The sequence below is a fragment of the Barbus barbus genome, assembly GCF_936440315.1.
Source record: "Barbus barbus genome assembly, chromosome: 1".
Lineage (NCBI taxonomy): Eukaryota > Metazoa > Chordata > Actinopteri > Cypriniformes > Cyprinidae > Barbus > Barbus barbus.
The window spans coordinates 10,740,152-10,762,421 of NC_136729.1; the positions used below are offsets into that span (position 1 = coordinate 10,740,152).

Here is a 22,270-nt window from a genome sequence, read left to right on the forward strand (position 1 = left end):
TCGGTAACACTTTATTTTAGGGTCTCTTGACTAGTTGCTAATTAGCATGCATATTAATAGAATATTAGCCATTTATTAGTAGTAATTCAGCACATATTAATGCCTTATTCAACATTACCTTATTCTACATGCCTAATCCTACCCAATACCTAAACTTAACAACTACCTTACTAACTATTAATAAGCAGCAAATTAGGAGTTTATTGAGGGAAAAGTCGTAGTTAATAGTTAAAAAGTGTTACCGGGAGCTCTTCTGCACTGCAAGTGTGAGTAGGTGTTTTGTGGCAACCACATATTTAATGTGTGAACGAAACTATAACCTGTTTGAAAATAGATGACTAGGCTATATATAACTTTAATGTAAGGTTAAATCTGCACCTATATTTTTTATATTATAAACAAGAGCACACCTGTAGATGATTCACATACCTACAGACACAAGTTTTTATTTAGGTCATTTATTGAGGAAAACAAACCCACTCGTGTTCATGGGGCCTTATTATGTCATTAAACATCTGCTGCTATTGCAGATTTGTTTATATATAATAGTGTAAACATAATACTATAAATATTAACTAATATAATTATACATCATTTGTGTATCTGTATTTATTTTAAAAATTATTTGTTAAAAATACTTGTCAAGATTAGATAGATTTAAAAATTATAAAAAAATACTTTCACATACATTTCTGTTAATTGTTACAATATTTATCTACTATAAATCAATGGTTTTAATTTGAAGCTTTAGCTCCCTCTTGAGGATTGATACAGTTAGTAATTAAAAATTAACCAAACAATATAGAGCATTTAACTGAGAAAGATTAAAATTTTGCTTATTTCCACACAGTCCTAAAAACTTGTTCAAACTCATCTCTTATTTGCCTTCTCTTTACTAAAAATAAAATCTGATTATTAAGATATGTTATTAATATAGATTAAGATATATTATTAAGACGTCTGGTATAGATTGGTTTAACTGTATCAGTTTATTAGTAGTTATCACAATCCTTCATCACAAAATATTACAAGATCTTTTTTCATTTAAATACATTCGTTTAATCCAGATTATTTCATTTGAGAGTTTATTGACAACAAAGACAAAAACGCCTTTAGAGGGACAAACAAAAAGAACCAAGGCATTGGGCTTTCCTTTCTGTACCCTCACAATGTGTACCAGTGAGATCAACTGAAGGACCGTGTTCACACGGACACACAGGGCAGATGCACAGCTCTGAAAGTCTCTGTATATTACAAGTGTTCATGCATTCTGGCTCTCAAACAACCATCTTGTTATCATGCATGTTATTTCAGGTTCTGTCTGCTGGCTTTCCTCAGTAGCTGCTCTCGTGACCCGTTAAAATGTATAAATTGCTAGTGGCTGAAGGGTTTTCAGTTGGGGTGCTTTGCAAAACAATGTCTCTGTAACCAAGATTGGAGAAGAAACACATTAATGAGAATGAAATGCAATTTTTACTCAAGTTAAAAAGAAAACAATGAAAAGAGGTGGAAGATAGTCAATACCTGTGCGTGCCTAAAACTTTGAACACTCGGCTTTCGTCTGTGATTTCCTGTGTTACCTACAGGGACACATCAACTATTAAAACTCAACAAATGATGACAATATGTACTGATACAGAATTAGACAGGTATATCTAGTTAGACGCCATATTTAATTTTTGACAAGAATGAAAACGAGGCTGTGAGGGAAAGTCTTGCCATTTTTACAACGGCACGCTCTGAATAAAGCTTCTACAGTATGTCATTTTCACAACTCACAACTTTCAAAACTGTTTTATGAAATATGTCTTTTGAAAGTTTTTCTTTTTTTTCAGAGAGTCTTTAATTTAATCTGTGCTTAAATACTTCACAGCCTCATTTTCATTCCTGTCAAAAATTAAATGCAGCTGTACCCTGACTGGAGTCTATTAAAATGCAGGTAACACTTTATTTTGATAGTCCACTTTAGACATTGTACTAACAGTAAGTAAATTTGCAGCAACATGTCAACTAGCAGTCAGTAGAGTATTAGTAGACTGTCTGCTTAATAACTTCTAACACTTTATTTTGATGGGTCCACAACATACTGACTATGAGAAACTTTGAAAGTATATGTCAACTTATTCTACTAACCCTAAACCTACCCTAACAGTCTACTCTAAAAGTTAGTAGATATGTAGTTGCAAATTAATGAGAATTAGTTGACATGTAGTTACAAAGTTACTTAGTAGAATGTCTAAAGTGGACTATCAAAATAAAGTGTAACCGAAATGCACAAAACATCATAACTCTTTACCTCGCAGTTGTGCAGACTAAGTCCTTTAAGCCCATGTTTCCAGAAAGCTAAAACACTTTCTTCTAAACAAACTGTTGAAAAACAGCACATGAAAACTTATGCCACTTGTATCATTTCATTGTGAACAGATGCTATATTTTCATATGTCAGGTTTGTACCTAAAGTCTCGATAGGGAAGTCAAACTCCAGGTTGGATGCTAACTCCTTGCTGGGGACACCCTGCATATCAACAATCTTCACCATTTCTAAAAGATGACAGTGAGGATTCATTTATAATATAAGTATCAGTGCATGCTTTAGAAGTTGATTCACGTATTATTATCATACATATAAATCATACATACTTTCCAGTGCAATTAAAACAGTGTCTCTGTCCAGCTGTGTTACTTGTACAGCTCTTACTGTCTCACTGTCTAAGGAAAGACGCAAAGATCACACATTCGCACACGTCTCAATGAATAAAACATAGCAAGCGCATACAAAATTTGTGTTTTTCATAGTTTTTTTACTGAGAGGGAAAAATCTGTTGAATTCATAGGAATGGGTTTAAATTAGAGATGCACCGATACTGAATTTTTCTGCCGATACCAATAGTCGATTATTCAGCATGATATCGGCCAATACCGATAGTCATGAGAGAGTTCAAATTTGACGTGGTCGGATTTGTGCCAGTGCATGGTCTGCGCTGCTCCATGCATAAAGCGCGTGCCGCGTTCCGTCTCGCGCACAGCCACATCTTTGAAGTATACTCAACCGCGGTTAGTGCAGACAGACGAGCTTAACACATGCTCAGTACCACCTACTTGACTTGTGCTCTGTCAACATTCACCTCGCGTATGAGCTGTTGTGAGCGAGCCCTCCTGATGATGAAAATGACGTAATGCGGACGGTGAGCGGACACGGACGGCCGAAGTATACTTTGGCCTTAACATTTCTGATCACGTGAAGAGAGTGAGAGAGGCGCTTTCAATGCGATCTCTTTGGGAGCAGATCCTGGTTTATACTCGCCGTGTCAGCACGAGCTGCAAAAATTATGCGAATACTGAGAAAACAATGGCGGACGGGACAGATGATTTGGTTTTCCAGCGAAAGTAAAATAAAAGACTGCTTCTTAAACCAGAGAAGGTGAACATGTTGGTTTTGTCTTTGCTTTTTATCTCACGTTACGCTATGGAGGCTTTCTTTAAATGTTCTTTATTTATTTGATTCCTCAATGTTTGCTAAACGTTCTGGTGTAGCTTATGCCATGCCTCGTCTTATTCATTTATGTTAATTACTTTTTACTTTACTTTACTTTACTTTTGTCATTTAGCAGACGCTATTGTCCAAAGCGACTTACAAATAAGAAAAAGTAACTAAAACTAAAAAGTTACAACTCTATAAATACTATATACCCACATATTTAAGAAAATAAAGAAATTAAATAAAATTGACACATGCATATAACAACATTTCAATAATAAACATATAAATGAAAAAATTAAATAAAAAGCGATACTACTATCCCTTGCCGGTGTCCCTGCCCGGTGGAGTCGCACGGTAGAGTTGATGGTCTTTACACTCTTTACTTTTTTACTTTTGTCATTTAGCAGACGCTTTTGTCCAAAGCGACTTACAAATAATAATTATAATTACATTATATAAGTTAGTTTGTAGCCTACCGTTTTATTGTTGTTGTGCTTTTAAATTAAGAATAACAATGAATCCATATTTCAATCATTTGTTTTAGTTTTAAACAGTGAATAGATGTAAGCAAAACAGACAACTATCTTTTCATGTAAAAATTGATGGTCGTGAATTCGAATTCGGATGTAAAATCGTCCAAAGCCCAGCTTAGCACAGCAAAAGAGGAACTCCCGTTCACAAAATTCAAATCACAAATAATACTGATGAAAAGAACACGTTGAATGTTAACCACCTTTGTTACCATAAACCTAAACATAAACTTTCCTTTTTTCTTCATAAATACCTTAATACCAGATTTATTCAAACATATATATAATTATAAGTAAAAAAAACCTCCTCTTCAGTATTGTTTTATAGCTAACTAATGAACTGTGAACAGCGGAATTACTACAGCGGAGATTTTCTTCACTCACAGTATGAGTTGAAGTCTGACACATTTTTCCGCCGCCTTTTGATTGACAGGATATAATCGGCTGATTTTGAACAAGCGGCCGATAGTGCATCTCTAGTTTAAATGTGATGTTTGTTGAGAAATTCTTCAGCTCTGAGTTCATGCAAGACCAGCAATCAGTCAATCACTTACCTGGCTGAGGGTTTGGTGTGCCGTTCAGATGAATGATGTCAAACTTTAGCTGTCGTTCATTTTGCTGTTGAAGGCTTTGCTGGACGCCCACGCAGAGCTGAGGAAGCTCATCTGTCATTAACACCAGCAGCTCAAAGATGGGCAATGGGTCCGGCAGGGGCACAGCAATGTGCTTCAATGAGAAGATGATAAGAAAGGAGAAATGTAATGAGAGAACAACTACAAGATGTTGTACAGACTCTTGTTAGTGAAAGCATAATTTTGTTTGTTTGGTAACAATAAATTATTTTCTTGTAAATAAAATTGCCATATATTAATAATTGTAAATTCAACATCAACATAAAGTTAATGTTTTATTATGCAAACAAGACTCTTAACCCTGTAAAGTTTGACACACGAAATAATAGCAAGAACATTTTAATTTGAAATGGCACAGTTTATTGAACTTTTAGATAAAATCTTAATAAATGCATATGCATATATGTTTTTTTTTGTATCATATTTGATACATCAGACTTTTTTGGCTCATATAGTGTGTTATAGGAGAATATGGTGCTCATAATAAAAGATGAAAAAAACTAATAAAGCATAAATATGTAATTTCGTGCAGCTGCTGTTATTTTTATGGCCAGAAAATAAGATAATGAGATAATTTTAGAAGACTTCACATAAATATCAGCTGTCACTCTGTATCTCCCAATAATATGTCTTAGATGATATATAAATGCTTAGTTTTATCATCAAATTTTTTTATCATCTCTTTTGTTGTGGAGGGCAAAACATATAATGCAATACAATGATGATTGAGAGATGGACAAGCTCCTCAAAAGTCTGCTGTATCATATTTGAAATTCTTTTTTTATATATATATTCTTTAAAAAAATGGATAATCAAGTAAATCAAAGTTGCTTCAGTCCAGCAAGTGTTCCTCTTGAAATACTACTAACAATATAAAATTGATTCTTGTGTTTACTTTATAAAAATTATTAAAGTTTTTTAAACAAAAAGACATGTGAACCACAACCCAAAGGTGGAAAAGGCCTTTTACATGCTAAAAAATATAAACTGTCAATCTGAAGACAGAAGACATGCATTTTGAGATACTTTAGAGGCCTTAGAAATGTATCATATATGATACAGTAAGCTTTATAGGGTTACCGTTACCTTGAGGTGCATGAACTTCTGCAGCGGTTCATACCACAATAGTAGCACGAGGCCAGAGGGAACTGCAGCACATAAGAACGTGCTGTCTGTGTATGGGTTACGAGCTGATGAACAAAAATCAAGAAAACATGGCTTTCAGTATTTTTCCATCTTAACCAATAACAGAAGGTCAGCGAAGACATTCATCAGGATAAAATGAATAAACATTGATCTATTATGATGTAAGACGTGACCCTCACCCACGCTGCACTTCCGACATCCCTTAGTGTCTGCAATCTTCACTGACACAGCAAACTTCCTGTGAAAAGATTATTTTGAGTTCCAAATGAACAACATATAAGCTGGATTATTAAACTTGTATGCGTTTATGTGACCTGTGGATGATCCGTTCTGTGAAGCGGTTGGCGCCGAGGGACAAGTGACCCTGTTTCCTCTGCAAGTGCCCTCGCTGCTCAAACAGAGCTGTCAGTCTATGAGAGTAGAGATGAGACGACTTGCCTGAGAATAGAATAGAATAGAATAGAATAGAATAGAATAGAACAGCCGTTTACAGACCACTGAGGTGTAGATGTACAGTTTATTTATTTATTTTTAGAAAAGCAATACACAGTATATGATTTCTAAAAATGGTTGGCTGTTACTGGTATCACAACATCTAATACTTCAACCATGTAACTATAAAAATGTTACATACCAGCGATGGACATTAAGACATTGTTCATGACGTAAAGCCAAGTGCATCTCTGTGGAAGCAACTGCAACAGAGATCAGCAGTGAAAACCATATTAGCCATTAAAAATAAGATGTTTCTCTCTCATGTTGTATTTTATGACAGAAACAGTATTGGGTAAAAATACGAAATACCTTTTCTAAGGTGTCTTCATGCAGTTCATTTAAGTTAAGGATATAAACACCCTCCTCCGCACCCAGAATTAAATACTGATCTATGAGGAAATGAGTGATAAATCAAACTAATCTATATCAATCTATATTTAAATTACATTTTATTTTTATCACAATTCTAGATCAGTAAGATGAATGGAAATCTGTACCTCTTGTTTTGGGCAAAACCCATGTTTCTGCACAGTGAATTTTCAGTGGACATCCATTAAATACTTTAGTAAAACAGGCTCCCATCTATGTAACATGAATTATACAATGTTTCATAAATATTGTACATCCAATATAAAATTTAAGATAAATTCTTAGGTTCATACAAAGATACTGGGCCCAAAGTGAGTGAGTGAGTGAAGTGACATACTGCCAAGTATGGTTACCCATACTCAGAATTCATGCTCTGCATTTAACCCATCCAACGTGCACACACACAGCAGTGAACACACACACCGTGAACACACACCCAGAGCAGTGGGCAGCCATTTATGCTGCGGCGCCCAGGGAGCAGTTGGGGGTTCGGTGCCTTGCTCAAGGGCACCTCAGTCGTGGTATTGAGGGTGGAGAGAGCGCTGGACATTCACTCCCCCCACCTACAATCCCTGCCGGCCCGAGACTCGAACCCGCAACCTTTGGATTACGAGTCCGACTCTCTAACCATTAGGCCACAACTTCCAAAGGTGCATTAATGATAAAATGATAAAAAATGTCACACTCAAATTTAGTAATAGCCAGGTTTAACACATTTAAAAGGTGCTATTAGGTGGTTAAACTTACATAGACTTGGGGAGTGGGAGGAAGTCCATGAGAATCGGCTCTCTATGAATTAAAGGTTAAAAATACAAGGAACAGTTTCTATATGATCTTTAGTCTCTTTTTAGTCTGTCAGTAATACTTTTAGCGACTCAAAAAATATACAAAATGTGTATTAACATATATAAATAGGTTTTTGAGATCTGTCCATGGTGCTGAAACATTTAGCATTACGCTAACAAAATAATGTGAAAGATGTAATGAAATAGCACCAAAATACTTGATCTAATCATTTTTCTACCAATTAAATTAATAACAAACTACTTAACAGTGGTTGACTAATGTAGGTTTTTCAATGACCAATTTAATGTTGATATATTTAGATATCTACTGATACATAAAAGACACAAAATCTGTACAAGGAATGCAGTACATGTAATAATTTATATCTGACACTGTGTTTGATAAAGGGAGTTAACTAGTTAACTGAGGTTCGGGAGCGAGGCCACGCCTCTACCAATCACCTCACATCCTGAATCCTTCATATATCGGGCCGCCTCATTCCGTGCTATTTGTCTCTTTCTCTCGAACCCACCCTTCCCTCCCCTTTTAATCAAATCAGCTATCCTTATTGTTTTCTTTTCAGGTTGCATCGGGGGGTCCTAATCGCCTGGCCTAAATATACAAACGAGATGATACCCCCATCCTGAGTCTCTCCGGGCCATCAATTCCAGACGCCCAGATCAACCTGACCATCATCCTATCCCCTTTAACTTTTCATCCTCTTCCAACTCATCTCTAACATTCGGAACAATAAACTATTCATTTACATATTCGGTTGTGGCGTGGTCCTTGCTCGTGAAAGGGACATTAATGTAGCTGTGATGTATTGAAGTGTGGGACACAAGCACACATAAGTGCAAGTCTGTTATATGTAACATATACCAACATTGTGTAACTCACAGAGTCCTCTGTTTTCTTCCTCATGGTGCTCCACTCTGGAGAGAGAGCCGTGTCTCTGCTGAGAGTCCTTGTAAGAGTCCTCTGTTTGTCCTGTGTGTCATTACCATCAGGAACACAAGGGTCGCTGCACCAGTGCCGCACATCCTGACTGCCTGAACACCTCAACAACACTGACAAAACACAAAGAGAGAAATGTTTTAAAACTCTGTATGGTGAAATTCCCCTGTGTCTTGTACTTTATGTTCACATACCAATACCTGATTTAGGACGTAATACAGTTTCAGGGCAAAGAGTAGCACTGGGTCGAAGCGCAAGGTTGTTGTCCTCCAGATCAGAGTCTAATGAGCTCATGGGCGGAAGTGATGTCGTAGCAGAGACGGGTGGTGGGCTGAACAGTCCACTTTTCCTCTTACTCCACTATGAAACATCAGAAACTGTTTACAGCCTTACATCATTTTTATATCATCATGAATTAATCATCAGGACAGGTTCTCAAATACCTCAAAATATGAGTGTCTTTTTACTGTCAAACTCCTGAAAGAAAAATAAAGTTCAATGACAAAATAGTTGTCACACACATGTGCAAATTATATTACTGCAGGTGAGTTTAAAATTGTGCATAAAAACAGGTACTAACAAATTGTAATTTAAATAATTATGAAAAAAATTAAAAAAGGAAAGCAGAAAAACTATTTAGAAAGAGACTATGAATAGAAATACACACACACACACACACACACACACATACAAATTATATCTACTAACACTTCACTTTTTAACTTGTCTTTTTTATTGGGGGGTTAGAGATGCCATTCCACAAGATGGCGCTAGAATATAAGTTTGTCCCACCTCTGCTGTAACTCCTCCTCCACACTTTCCAAAAGACCCCTGCAGTAATTAATACATTTCAAATGAAAGGTTATAATAACTGTTTAGTCCGTAGTGTATAAATCCACTTAAATCAATCAGCACTCACGGTGACTCTGGTTCATCTCCAGATATGCTCCAATCATCACACGATCCCTGAGAACATAAACATACTTGATTCTATTTTTTTCAAGTATAACCATGTATTATGACAGAATATTTTATGACGTGTAAAAGAATGTGGATTGTGTTTTGTGTGTCTCATTATCTTATAGAGAACATCACTAAGAGAGAGCAATAAAACTGACCAGGTCAGGATAGGGTTCAGTCTCTTTCCTCCTGGGAGGGGTAAACTTGACCTGGTCAACTGAAACAAACACATATTACATATTACTGCACATAGTATTCATTTATACATTTTTACCATTCAAAAGTTTGGGATTCGGTCATGTTTTTGAAAGCAGTCACGTATGCTCACCGAGGCTGCATTTATTAAATCAAAAATACAGTAAAAACAGTATTATTGTAAAATTTAAAACTGTTTTATATTTTAGTATATTTTATAATTTAATTTATGTCTGGGATGGCATATGTAAATATCCATAAATCTGGACAATATTAATCCATATTCAGTAATCATGTTGTTCAGATTTTCCTCCAAGAACTTCATATATGTACAAAAAAGCTTCATTGTCTGTCTGTCTGATTTGTCTGCCTGTGAATGCTGTAATCTTACAGTCAGGAGTGGTGACAATGGATTCTCAGTGAAAATGGCATCAACTTGCCACGCGATAATACACACACGCATCGCACTCTCCGCTTAGCCTCGAATGTGAGCACTGGATCCAGTTCACGCGAGTGAGTGTGTGAGGGGGATGGATAAGCACATGCCATAGACGTGTGCTAAACAGTACCAGCTCTATGAGTTGTGTGCCTCTTGACATCGCTCAATAGTAGCCTTGTTAAAGCAGCACCTCCTCTGCTACACTTCGATTCATTAAACTTTCTAATCATGCACACGCTGCAATGAAAATAGACACTGCAGTGACAGTGAACTTCAGAAAATTGATGAAAACATAATATAATCAAGAAACATTTTAAAAGATATGGCTAAAAATGTGTTTTCTACTCATTTTTACAGATAATACATGATTGTGTTTGAGAGATTTTAATGACTTATTCTGCTATAATGTAAAGTATAACAAAGTATATAATACAATTTAATGATAGCAAATAGGATGCATATAGTATTGCTAAATACAAAGACTTATTTTATCAAATATTTACTCTAAATGTCTTTCCAAGAAAAATATATATTTATAATATATATATATTATATATATAAGAATTAGGACTGAATAGTGTATATTGTAGTATGTTAATGGTATGTTAAATATAAATGGTATAAATGTACAATGTCTAACCAGAACTTACATTGTTCTTCTGATAAACTTCTCACCACTGGCATATGTTTCCCTTTAGACTGGATTTTATCTGGGGCTGTATCGTTTGCCTTTAACACACACACAAATATCACCACTAAAACAACTGTACACTTTGACAAACTGAACTCTGACATGAATATTTGGAAAAAGCATTAAATTACTTTATAAGGAGGGGCACATGCTCAGTATTCTTGGGAAACCTTTCCCTAATTTATAATGTTCTTTATTTATCCTTGTTTGGACAAATATTTTTTTGATGACATGGAGATATGAAAGTAAGTTGAAAGCTTAAGCATGCTTTTAAGAAATTCTGTCTTGCTTAATGATTTATGATGCAATTAAATTAACTTCCTAAACAGAAAAACTTTCAGATGACCTTAGATCAGCTCGGATTAGATGGCATGCTGAATTCAACACAGATGAAAACAAGGCTGTGAGGAATAGATTTACAGTCTTTACAAAGGCACACACTGTATAAAGGTCCTATGTATTTTCACAACTTGACTTTCAAAACTTTTATACAGTTTTCATCGACTAAACGTTTCTGCAGGAAAGATGCTTTGTCAGCTGAACAATCAGTATGTTGTTAAACAACCGTACTGTACTTATATCCCTCACAGCCTCATTTTCATTCCTGTCAGAAATTAAATGTGGCGCTACCCTGTGTTCATGTCATGTCAAACTTACCATAATTATGTATAAACTGCAAAAGAAGTTTTGCATAAAAACAAGTAATTTCTGAGCCAGAGGACATGAATAGCTCAGAGTAGTGTTGCTATCTCATAATTACAGTAATTGCAACATAATGTGAGCGTGTCTTATTCTCACCTCTTCATTCTCTTCAAGACTGGGTGGATGATGGAGGTCTGGGTTACTTGCCATGTCCAGTAGCTCAATCATCAATTTTCTGGTGAGTAACTGTGTTACGAAAGGGTGCTGGGGAGAGAGACAGCAGCAACAATTATCAACTTTTCAAGAAATACAAACTTTATTAAAATGCAGTATTGTATGTTTAATGTTTTCTAGTAGGGATGCTCCACTCAGGATTTTTTCAGCAAAAGACAATCAGATTTTTCTTGATCGGCCAATACCGATCAAAGATTTTTTTACTTAGATCAGTTAGATGCATGACATGCATCCTTTCTAACCATTATTTAAAAATAAATAAATACATAAAAGCACGTTTCCTTGTGCCTAAAAGCTTTAACACATTTTATGACCACACAAGGAAAGTTATTATAGGGGTATGTGATATTCAGTAGCAATGCTAATATTAACTTTGATTTTTGTGTTTGATTCTTCTGTCACCTGGAGAAGAGTTTCTGCTGTTGGCCTCTTGCGAGGACTTTTGATCAAACACATCTTCACAAAGCTATGAAACCCTGCAGACCTGCAAAGACAAGGACACAAACCTCTTACCAATCATGTCAGGTACTCATGGGAAAACTGGCACTTTTCTTTACTTTTTCCATTTCTAAGAGAAATGTCCTTTCTTTCTGTGGGGTTTTGAATCTCACCATTTGCTCTTGTCTTTTAGTTTGGGAGGCTGGAAGCTGCTCTTAGACATCAACATCAGAGCTCTACAACAGAAAATTAAAGCTCAGTTCAAAAATGCTTTGTTATGGGGTATTTTCTGTTCTCGTAAATGAATTAAATGAGTCATTCTGACCGCATGGGATGAAGGTCAAACATAGGTGGCTGTAGCTCTGCCAGCTCAATGGCAGTGATGCCAACTGCCCAGATATCACACAGATGGTTATATCCACCCTTCTTTTCCACTGCTGCCACCTCAGGGGCCATCCTAACAAAACAAAGACACCTTTCCATTAGACACATCATAGCCATCAGTCTGAGTTTCTTTCAGAATAATGTAAAGAGTAAAGGAGTGAATGGAAAAGGGGCATATGGAAATGTTTTGGATCATGCATTCTTTTTATATTGTTATGTATTGTTAAAAACCTGTAAAGATAATAAAATCACAGACACACACACACACTACCATTCAAAGGTTTGGGGCTGGTGAGATTTTATTTATGTTTTCAAAGACTGTCTTATGCTCACTAGGCTGTATTTATTTGTATTTTGTAATGTAGAAAAATAATACAGTAAAAAATACAGTAAAACAGTAATATTGTGAAATATTATTGCAATTTAAAATATGTTTTCTATTTTATTATATTTTAAAATGTAATTTATTCCTGTGGTGGCAAAGCTGAATTTTCAGCATCATTACTCCAATCTTCAGTGTAAAATGATTTTGCTGCTCAAGAAACATTTCTTACTACTATCAATATTGAAAATAATTGCGCAGCTTTTTTGTATTATGCTTCTTTGATGAATCAAACGTTCAAAAGAGAAAAGAACAGCATTTATTTGAAATAGAAATCTTTTGTAACATAATAAGTGACTTTACTGTCACTTTGGATCAATTGATGTAATTTCTTTCCAAAACAAACAAACAAAAATCTTACCAAACCCAAACTTTTGAACAATGGAGTAGATATTATGCAGCTACAGTTTATTAAGCAGTAAAAAGTAAAGAGAGAGATTTAAATGTACAGTTCACCTAAAAATTCTGTTATCATTTACACATCATGTGTTTTTCCCAAAAGCATTTGATAAATGCAGCCCTGGTCATTTCTCTTTTTGTGTTTCATGAAAGTAGGAAAGTCATAAGGGTTTGGAATGACATGAGGGTGAGTAAATTAATCTATGGGTCAACTATTCCTTTGTACTAATCATAAGAGACAGTATGATAATTGCTTTACAAGACAATCCAGACAGTGTGATTCTGCAGGACTCAAGGGAAAATCTCGGTGCAGACGGCTCACCAGTAGGGAGTTCCTATGAAGGACTTCCTCTTGGCAACAGAAGCACTGATCTCAGCCGCAACCCCAAAATCAGCTACAGAGAGAGAATGAGAGAGAGATACAATTATCCAAAATGTGCAGCTTCAGATGTCTGTCTGACATAAAATCACTTACCCAGCTTGACATCTCCTCGATCAGTAAGAAGAATATTAGCTCCCTGTATTAGAAGAGAAAATTCAGCTTTGTCATCACAGGGATAAATTATAAAATTTTATAAAATAAAATTTTTATTTACATTTTAAATTGTAATAATCTTTCAAAATATTGCTGCTTTTACTAGATTTTTAATCAATAAATGTAGTCGAGATCACTAGAGACTTCATTAAAAAATCCTAAAGACCCCAAACATTTAAACAGTATTGTCATGAAAAGCCTCATTCACCTTAATGTCTCTGTGTATTTTGCCTGTCTCATGGAGATGATTCAACCCCTGGGTAAGATGAGAACAGAAATCTTCTCAAAATGTAGGGATGTGTCATTGAGAAAGATTTATGCATCCAAAGAACATTTTAAATAATTAATTAGCCTCACCTGGAGTGTTTCCCTGCAGATGTAACCAATCTGTTTTTCCTTTAAAGGTCCAGTTACTGTGAAGGGCATATTATATTAACACTCACTTAACTGGGACAGTGGTTAAATGCAGACATTAAACTCTCAAAGGAAAAAAAATCACCTCAAAAATATCAGATGGAATTGTTTTTAGGAACAGCCTGAAATTTATAGTGGTTTGTGGAAAATATTATTCTCCTTTTATGCAGTTTTCCCATCCCAGAATAAAAAAAGCAATAAAGTCATATGTGACAATGTGAAGGTGATAAAGAATTTTCTTTTTTTTAGTGATCTATTACTTTAAAATGCTTAAAGCAATGGTTCACCAAAAATGAAAATTTGCTGAAAATGTATTCATCCTCAGGTCATCCAAGATGAGTTTGTTTCTTTATTGAAACAGATTTGGAGAAATTTAGCATTACATCTCACCAATGTATCCTCTGCGGTGAATGGGTGCCATCAGAATGAGAGTCCAAATAGCTGATCTATGACTCATTGTTTAGCCAGAAATGATAGTTTAAGGATAAACCAGCTTAATTATAAATGTATTTATTACAAACATGCAGCTTTTCCTTCATAAGACATTAATTGGTGGACTTGAGTTGTGTGGATTACTTGTGGATTATTGTGATGTTTTTATCAGCTGTTTGGACTCTCATTCTGACAGCACCCATTCACACCAGAGGACCCATCTGTGAGCAAGTGATGTAATGCTAAATTTCTCCTAATCTGTTCTAATGAAGAAACAAACTCCTCTACATCTTCGATAGCCTGAGGGTAACTATATTTTCAGCAAATTCCTTTAAAATGCGTAATAACACTTCCCTGTGATTTTCAATAGTCTCAAATGCTTGCACAGAATTTGAATGTTATTTACTGTATACCTTGGTAGATATCCTGCAGTGATCCTCCCCCACAGTATTCCATGCAGATCCACAATTTAGTATTCCTGAAAAGTTGAACAGTTCAGTGTCTGGACTTTTGAGTCAATGCACACGAAACATTTTCAAAAGATACATATGCACACACCCATAACTTACAAATATGAAAAGAATCTCGTAAACATTTTGAAAGCTTGTGAGTGGGAATGCATGCCTTTGAAATAATATTCAGGAATGCACAAGTCATCTAGAGCATGTGCTGACACATGTCGGCAGCTATTTACAAAATCTATTAAACATATCTGGGTGATTTGTGTTCCATATCTGATTGTGTAACTCTGCCTGTAGGGGTATAAAACATGTTGTGGAATGCACCTTTCTATGCCCTAACAACTACTGGAGTAATACCAGGAAAGGCACAAACATTACTGTACCTGTGGTAAGTGCCATAATAGGCCACAATGTTCTTATGCTTACACTCCTTCATCATTGTTATCTCCTGCTGGATGGAGGTGATGTCATCACCTGAATAAACAGTGAAAGAAGAACAAAAAGAGTATATACTGAAGACAAAATGGTCTATAATAACTAAATATTTAAAGTATTTTACTTCAGAAAGCAGTGATTGACAAATCTGAAACTATTCCAGAGAGCCATGTAAAAAAAAAACTTCAATTCATGTGACACAATGCAGTCCAATCATTTTTAAAGTGGTAGTGCAGTGAGGCTTCTGAGAACTATAATTAAGTGTAAATATAGAGCTCACGTCAATATAAATCCTTCATACAAGGAATCGATCCAATAAAACCTCTATAATTTTGAGAGATTAGTCAGAAACAACGTTTGCCTTTAAATGTTTAAAATCCCCCAAAATGCAAATGTGTTCTAGTCAAAAACTTATAAAATGAAAACTACTCACACACCTGGATCCAGTTTAACAATTTTGATAGCAGCCATTTCTGAGCTCCTAATGTTTCTAGCCTGAAAGAAAGTAGATAATATTACACGATGAACTGGAAAATCAGATTGCACTTTGTCTTTTACAACAATATTAATTATAAAATGGATAATTAGGTTTAGCTACATTTCATCCATTGTTAAACAGCTGATATGCATCTGTGAATGTGCACAAATTTTATATTAATAAGTCTATACCATTCAAATGTTTGGAGTTGGTAAGATTTTTTGAAAGAAGTCTCTTATGCTCACTAATGTTGCAATTATTTGATCAAAAATATAGTAAAAAAATGTAATATTGTGAATTATCATTTCAAAAATATTAGTACCGTACTATAATTTAAAATGGAATTTATTCATGTAATGGCAAATCTGAATGTTCAGCGAGCCTTCGGTGTCACAAGATCCTTTAGAAATCATTCTAATATAGTGATTTGTTGTTCAGGAAACATTTCTTCTTATTATCAATATAATAAACAATTGTTATGCTTACTGTTGTTGTAGAAACCGTGATACATTTCATTTATTGCATCCTAAATAAAAATTAAAAATCCTAAATAAAAGACTGTAATTTTACTTACAGTTAAAATAACTAGCTATATTATTTAAGAATTGTTTAATTGTGATTTATTATTATTATTAATATTATTAATATTAATAATACAAATGCATTTCTTAATGGAATTAATAGAACATTGTCACTTTTTAGGTTTTAGGTTTAAAAACCCAATTCAGCCTTATTAAAGACTCTGCAGCGTTTATATTAACATTATATATATTTGTTTTGGTTTTCAAATAAACATTTTACAGCCTACGAAAATGAGCAAATGTAACATAGAGGTGGATATGTGACTTTAATGCCATGTTTACTTTGGTGAAATTCTTGGGATGCTGTAGAAAAGCCAGGAACAGATCTAGCTCTCCTGGCAGGCATCTTAATGACAAATATCCTAGTGTCAGTGGCAGCCTGCTGTGTCCTTCACTGTAACCTTGTCCTGTAGCTGCTGCCAGGAGCTGATGTTCTTCATCTTTCTAGGCCGTATGATGCTGCACCATTAGTTAATCACTCATTCTATTTAGGAAGGATTCTATCAATTTACTATAAAATCACTAATAGTTCTTGAAAAGCTGATATGCATCTGTGAATGTGCACAAATTTTATATTAATAAGTCTATACCATTCAAATGCTTGGGGTTGGTAAGATATTTTGAAAGAAGTCTCATGCTCACTAAGGCTGCAATTATTGTAAAACTGTAATATTGTGAATTATTATTACAACTATATTAGTACTGTAATATATTTTAAAATGTAATATATTCAGGCAAAGTTCGGTGTCACAAGATTATTCAGAAATCATTCTAATATAATGATTCTATGAATTTACTATAAAACCACTTATACCACATGCCAAGGATTCATCAAACTCATTTAGCTGTGGATTTAAAGGAATAGTTTATCCAATAAATAAAATTTGCTGAGAATGTACTCACCCTCAGGTAATCCAATACGTGGATGAGTCTGTTTCTTAATGGGGACATATTTGGAGAAATGTAGGACATTACATCATTTGCTCACCAATGGATCCTCTGCAGTGAATGGGTGCCGTCAGAATTAGAGTCCAAACAGCTGATAAAAACATCACAGTAATCCACAAGCAATCCATATCCTGTCCATCAACTATCATCTTAAGCTAAAAGTTGCAGGTTTGTAATGAACAAATACATAATCAAGACCATGTTTAACTTTAAACGGTTGTTTTTGGCTAAAAGAGTCCTCTTTCACTGGGAAAAGCAATATTTCAACACATATGTTGATAGATTTTGATGGGAGGACAACAATAACCACTTTTTCCAAGCATTATTAAGGACTAGTATTTTGATCAGAAACAATAATTTAAAGTTAAAATGCTTTAATGATGGATTTGTTTCTTACAAATAGTCTTTCGCTCCACAAGACATTGATGAAATAGACTAGTGTGGATTACTCATGAATTACTGTGATCAGCTGTTTGGACCCTCATTCTGATGTTCCCTATTCACTGCATAAAATCCATTGTCGAGCAAGTGATGCAATCATACATTTCACAAAATCTATTCCATTGAAGAAACAAACTAATCTAAATTTTGGATGGCCTGAGGGTGATTAAATATTCAGCAACTTTTTATTTTTGGGTAAGTTCTTCCTTTAAATAGCCAACTCATGCACATGAAATATGTTCTATACATACAGAGCATTTTATTTAATACTTATGATCAGGCCAATTATGAATAGAAACCAGCAGAAAAAAAAGTTTGTCAGGAAGGTGGACCTCCATTTTTGCTTTCAGCTAGTCATAAACATAACAAATTGAGCATTTCTGGACAAAACCTGGAACTTCACTGAGCTGCCTTCCTGTTGTTTTTCCTGGCATGCCAGAGAGCTTCCTGTCATGACTGAAGCGACAGTGTACGTTCACTTAATGGTTTAGCTGTGCAACCTGAAATAACGCAGCCACAACCCAAGAACAATGGCTTGGGTTGGATATCTGTCCAGTTTCACCAGAAATCTCCAAAGCTTGTTATTCTTTATGTTGGCATGGTCAGACCTGACAAGTCCATCAAATGCAAAACAGACTGTTTTGTTCGAAGGCAGCTGGGAATCCTCACCATGGAATATTTTTAGATCTCGAGAACTTTCTGAGTCCAAGTTGAGAGAGCTAGAGGACACTAGAAAGGATTCTTTGTGCATTGTAAGATGGGCATTGTAAGCATTGTTGGCTCACCCACTGAATTATCATAAAGTGGACTGTGTTGGGGATTGCTACACAAGAGTGAAATGATCTCCACATTAAACATATATAAAAGAGACAAAATACACACGAACACCAACAACATATTTGGACCTTACAAACGTACACTAGCACACCTGAGGGAGGCCTACATTTTAAAGTCCAGATTTGCAACATTCCACAAATGTTGTGGTTGTACCAGTGGATTGCTCTTCAATCAAGTCAAATTTCTAAGCCAACCATATGCTATTCCACTTTAGATAAACTTTAGATATCTATTTACATACATTTTTAAACTATGCTTTTCTGTTTATACAGGGCTGTTTTGCATGTAAATGTTTTGTAGACGAAATACCTAGATGGCCTAAAAAATACATTTAGCCACAATAAAAATAAACAGCACACGGATGTCAGTCTGTGTGCATCATTTTCTGTTCACTGTGTTAGATGGAATGTGTGTCAATAGAAAACTAAACAATCCAGTCTGTCAACTAACATCTTGGATTTGGTTTCTTGAAATATTCAACCTAAACAAGGAAATTAACAACAACAACTGAGTAAAAAAAATAAAAATCATGTCAACTTTAGCAAGTTTCCCCTTACAAGGTATCAAGTGGAACTTTGACATTTTAACATGGTGTTGAATGATAATCATACCATGGTACTCATAGTATATTCATGGTACTGGTAGCTACTCCAGACAGCCTGATATGATTGCATTGATGTCTAAATACTTACCATGGTATCATATACAAAGTAATACAATCCTTGTACAGTAATACAATACAAACAAGTTATACAATCCCTTTAGGTAGATTTTTGATAGTCTTCCAGAAGGAAAAATGTTTTTCCCATGAAATCTTGTATCATACTCGTTGCTTAAACACTCACCACTGAGTAATAAAAAAACTTAATTCTCACCTTAAAGACGTCTCCATAAGTGCCGCTCCCAATTCTTTGAATAATCTCATAATCATTCAGGGGATCCAAAAATGAAACTCCTATAGTATTCATGCCTGTAGCTCTTTGTATGTTTCACTTATGCATGACAGCTGTCACACAGTTTGATGTGCAGTAAACTCATCTCATCCCGGTGCGCTGTCATCAAAAGTGGCGAAGAGATTGAATAATAATAACAAAAATGTATAGATTTATCTATAAGGCAATGCAAAGCAAAAACTAATCTCCACATCCAATTTATCAGGGAAACCACGGTCTTCGTCTTGTAATCTCTCTGCTTGTCCTCCTCACACTGGCGCACCCGTAGACTCACAGCAGCAACGTGAATCCTTTGGAGTCGAATCTTTTCAATGCATCGGTTCTCGAGCATATCGCAGACTGGTTGAAACGAGAATGTCTCTTTTGTATGGAATGCCAAAGCTGCCATAATTAGAAATAGATAAATAAAGAAATAAAGAAATGTGCAAAGAAATGTAAAAAGCAAATATAAATAAATATGTAAATAAATGTACAAAGAAAAGTAAAAAAGCAAAAATAAATAATTATTTATAATTGTATTTCCTTATGTATTTTTTTCCATATTTATTTATTTTTTCTTTTATTTACATTTATTTATTTCCACTTTATTTATTTTCACATTTATGCATTTATTTACGTATTTATTTCTTTATGTATTTCCACATTTATTTATTTCTACATTTATTTATTTTCACATTTATTTATTTATACATTTCTTCATCCGTAGGGTAATGAGGAGGGCGTGTTTTACCGCAGGAATAGCAATCGAGCCAGAGTAGTCGAGGGGTAAGCTTTGAGGACACCTTGTGGTGCCCAAACGAAGTACAAGAAGTGTAGCCTACATGACCTGCCTGTTGATAGTGTGGGATGAATGACTTAAGGCCAATTCACACCGCACAGACAAACGCCAACAAACTAGTCTGTTGGAGTTTGTTGGATCAGTGTGTTACCCCTGTTGGCGTTGGTTGGAGTTTGTTTTCACCCGACTGAACATGCTTATAGATATAGGATCATCCATTTTCTCCCCAGTCAGTGAGAGTTGGTCGGTGTCTGTTGGTGCAGTGTGAACATGACAGTTATTTTTCATCAGATTCTAAATCCAACGGCCAACTTGAGCCAACTTGTTTGTTGGCGTTTGTCTGTGCGGTGTGAATTGGCCTTTAGATGGGCAGTATGGCCAAAATCTTATATTACGGGCTATTATTTCCATTTCAGGTGGGGGGGGTTGTTTTGGATGGGAAGCGTGCAGTCTGTGATCGCGTGCATTTGCTGAAGCTCGTGAAAGCGTGCAGTTGCTTTCTTATGCACGCTGTTTTGTTAGGTTTCACTTTCAACACAAACAATGCATGTTTCAAAGATTCGGGATAAAAGGAGGCACCAGTTACTGTAGAAGATTTGTCGCCTCGTGCCACTTCCCGTGTGGACAGTCACCGCATCAACTGATTATAATGGGTTCTCTTGGTGTAGACACCACAAGGTGTCACTGTGGCCTCAAAGCTTACCCCTCGACTACTCTGGCTCGATTGCTATTCCTGCTATTCCTCCTCATTACCCTATGGATGAAGAAATGTAGAAATAAATAAATGTGAAAATAAATAAATGTAGAAATAAATAAATGTGGAAATACATAAATAAAGAAATAAATACGTAAATAAATGCATAAATGTGAAAATAAATAAAAGTGGAAATAAATAAATGTATAAATAAAGAAAAGAAAAAATAAATAAATGTGGAAACAAATACATAAATAAGGAAATAAAATTATAAATAATTATTTATTTTTGCTTTTTTACTTTTCTTTGTACATTTATTTACATATTTATTTATTTGTATTTGCTTTTTTACATTTATTTATTTATAATTACTGCAGTTTTGGCATTCCATACTTTTGGACACGTCCTGTTACAACATAGGCTATATACAATTTGGTTTCAATAAATAGAATAGAAAAAAAAATGTAAAAAAACTTACTAATGCATACCAAGCCCTAGAGCACGGCGGAATGTCAGGAACCTCGGTGACGTAAAAGAATCACCTTCAAGGGGAGTCACGTGACGTGCTCATGAACCTAGTCGCACTCGAGCAGAGCTCCGTACGTTTGGGCTCTTTTTGCTGATTTTTTGTTTTGTTTTGTTTTAAGTTTTATTCATTGGTGGTGCTTTACCTGATGGCATGCAGTCGTAAACATCAGGAGTTGTCTCCATCGGCTTCTCCTATTAAGAAGAAATCCAAGTCAACGACCGCGAGCGATATGATGGACAAGATGGCGAACACTGTTACACACTTTGAGGACATTCGAAGAACCGAGTTGACGGCGATGCGGAACAAGTTCGCTTCTCACATGTCAGTTGTTCAGTCGCTATGCTCTAAACTGGATCTTCTTACAGGGGAGATGAGAGAACAAAAGAAAGTTGTTGCAGATCACGATAGGCGAGTAGCCTCGAGCAACAGGTTGTGGATTTAGAGCATCGCAATAGGCGCAGCAATCTGCATCTGGTCGGATTGCCTGAAGGTTCCGAAAAGGACGACCCTATGGGCTTTTTGAAAAGATCGCTACCGAAGGCTCTCCTCCTAAACCTAAACCACAGGTTTTCATCTTTAAACTGTTGCGGTACA

The 22,270-nt window shown here is 35.3% G+C and overlaps 1 protein-coding gene across 2 annotated transcripts; it reads right to left on the reverse strand.

The window, feature by feature from the left end:
- Positions 1-967: 967 nt before the first annotated feature.
- On the reverse strand, positions 968-19,965 carry map4k2 (mitogen-activated protein kinase kinase kinase kinase 2). Of its 2 annotated transcripts, none has more exons than XM_079422951.1 (32): positions 19,598-19,965; positions 15,875-15,932; positions 15,386-15,476; positions 14,955-15,019; positions 14,053-14,108; positions 13,904-13,951; positions 13,636-13,678; positions 13,483-13,555; positions 12,321-12,452; positions 12,169-12,231; positions 11,960-12,041; positions 11,480-11,587; positions 10,641-10,719; positions 9,515-9,573; positions 9,316-9,362; positions 9,189-9,227; positions 8,840-8,873; positions 8,597-8,756; positions 8,340-8,509; positions 7,401-7,442; positions 6,782-6,866; positions 6,594-6,673; positions 6,424-6,484; positions 6,104-6,227; positions 5,969-6,027; positions 5,730-5,833; positions 4,566-4,737; positions 2,641-2,709; positions 2,455-2,541; positions 2,297-2,367; positions 1,525-1,580; positions 968-1,422 (listed from the first exon to the last, which is right to left on the reverse strand). In XM_079422951.1, exons 1-32 carry the CDS (start codon positions 19,688-19,690, stop codon positions 1,335-1,337), a joined length of 2,598 nt encoding a protein of 865 aa, XP_079279077.1. In that variant the 5' UTR covers positions 19,691-19,965; the 3' UTR covers positions 968-1,334. The 2 variants fall into 2 exon arrangements, with proteins under 2 accessions (XP_079279077.1, XP_079279076.1); XM_079422950.1 differs by having other exon boundaries at positions 8,591-8,756.
- Positions 19,966-22,270: the final 2,305 nt, after the last annotated feature.

Excerpts from the sequence above, each read along its gene's own strand:
- map4k2 (XM_079422950.1), bottom strand. The coding sequence starts at position 19,690 with ATGAATACTATAGGAGTTTCATTTTTGGATCCCCTGAATGATTATGAG. Across the intron at positions 6,867-7,400 it reads CTCCCACTCCCCAAGTCTAT|ATGGGAGCCTGTTTTACTAA; the intron begins GTAAGTTTAACC and ends CATGTTACATAG. Across the intron at positions 2,542-2,640 it reads TGTTTTAATTGCACTGGAAA|AAATGGTGAAGATTGTTGAT; the intron begins GTATGTATGATT and ends GTCATCTTTTAG.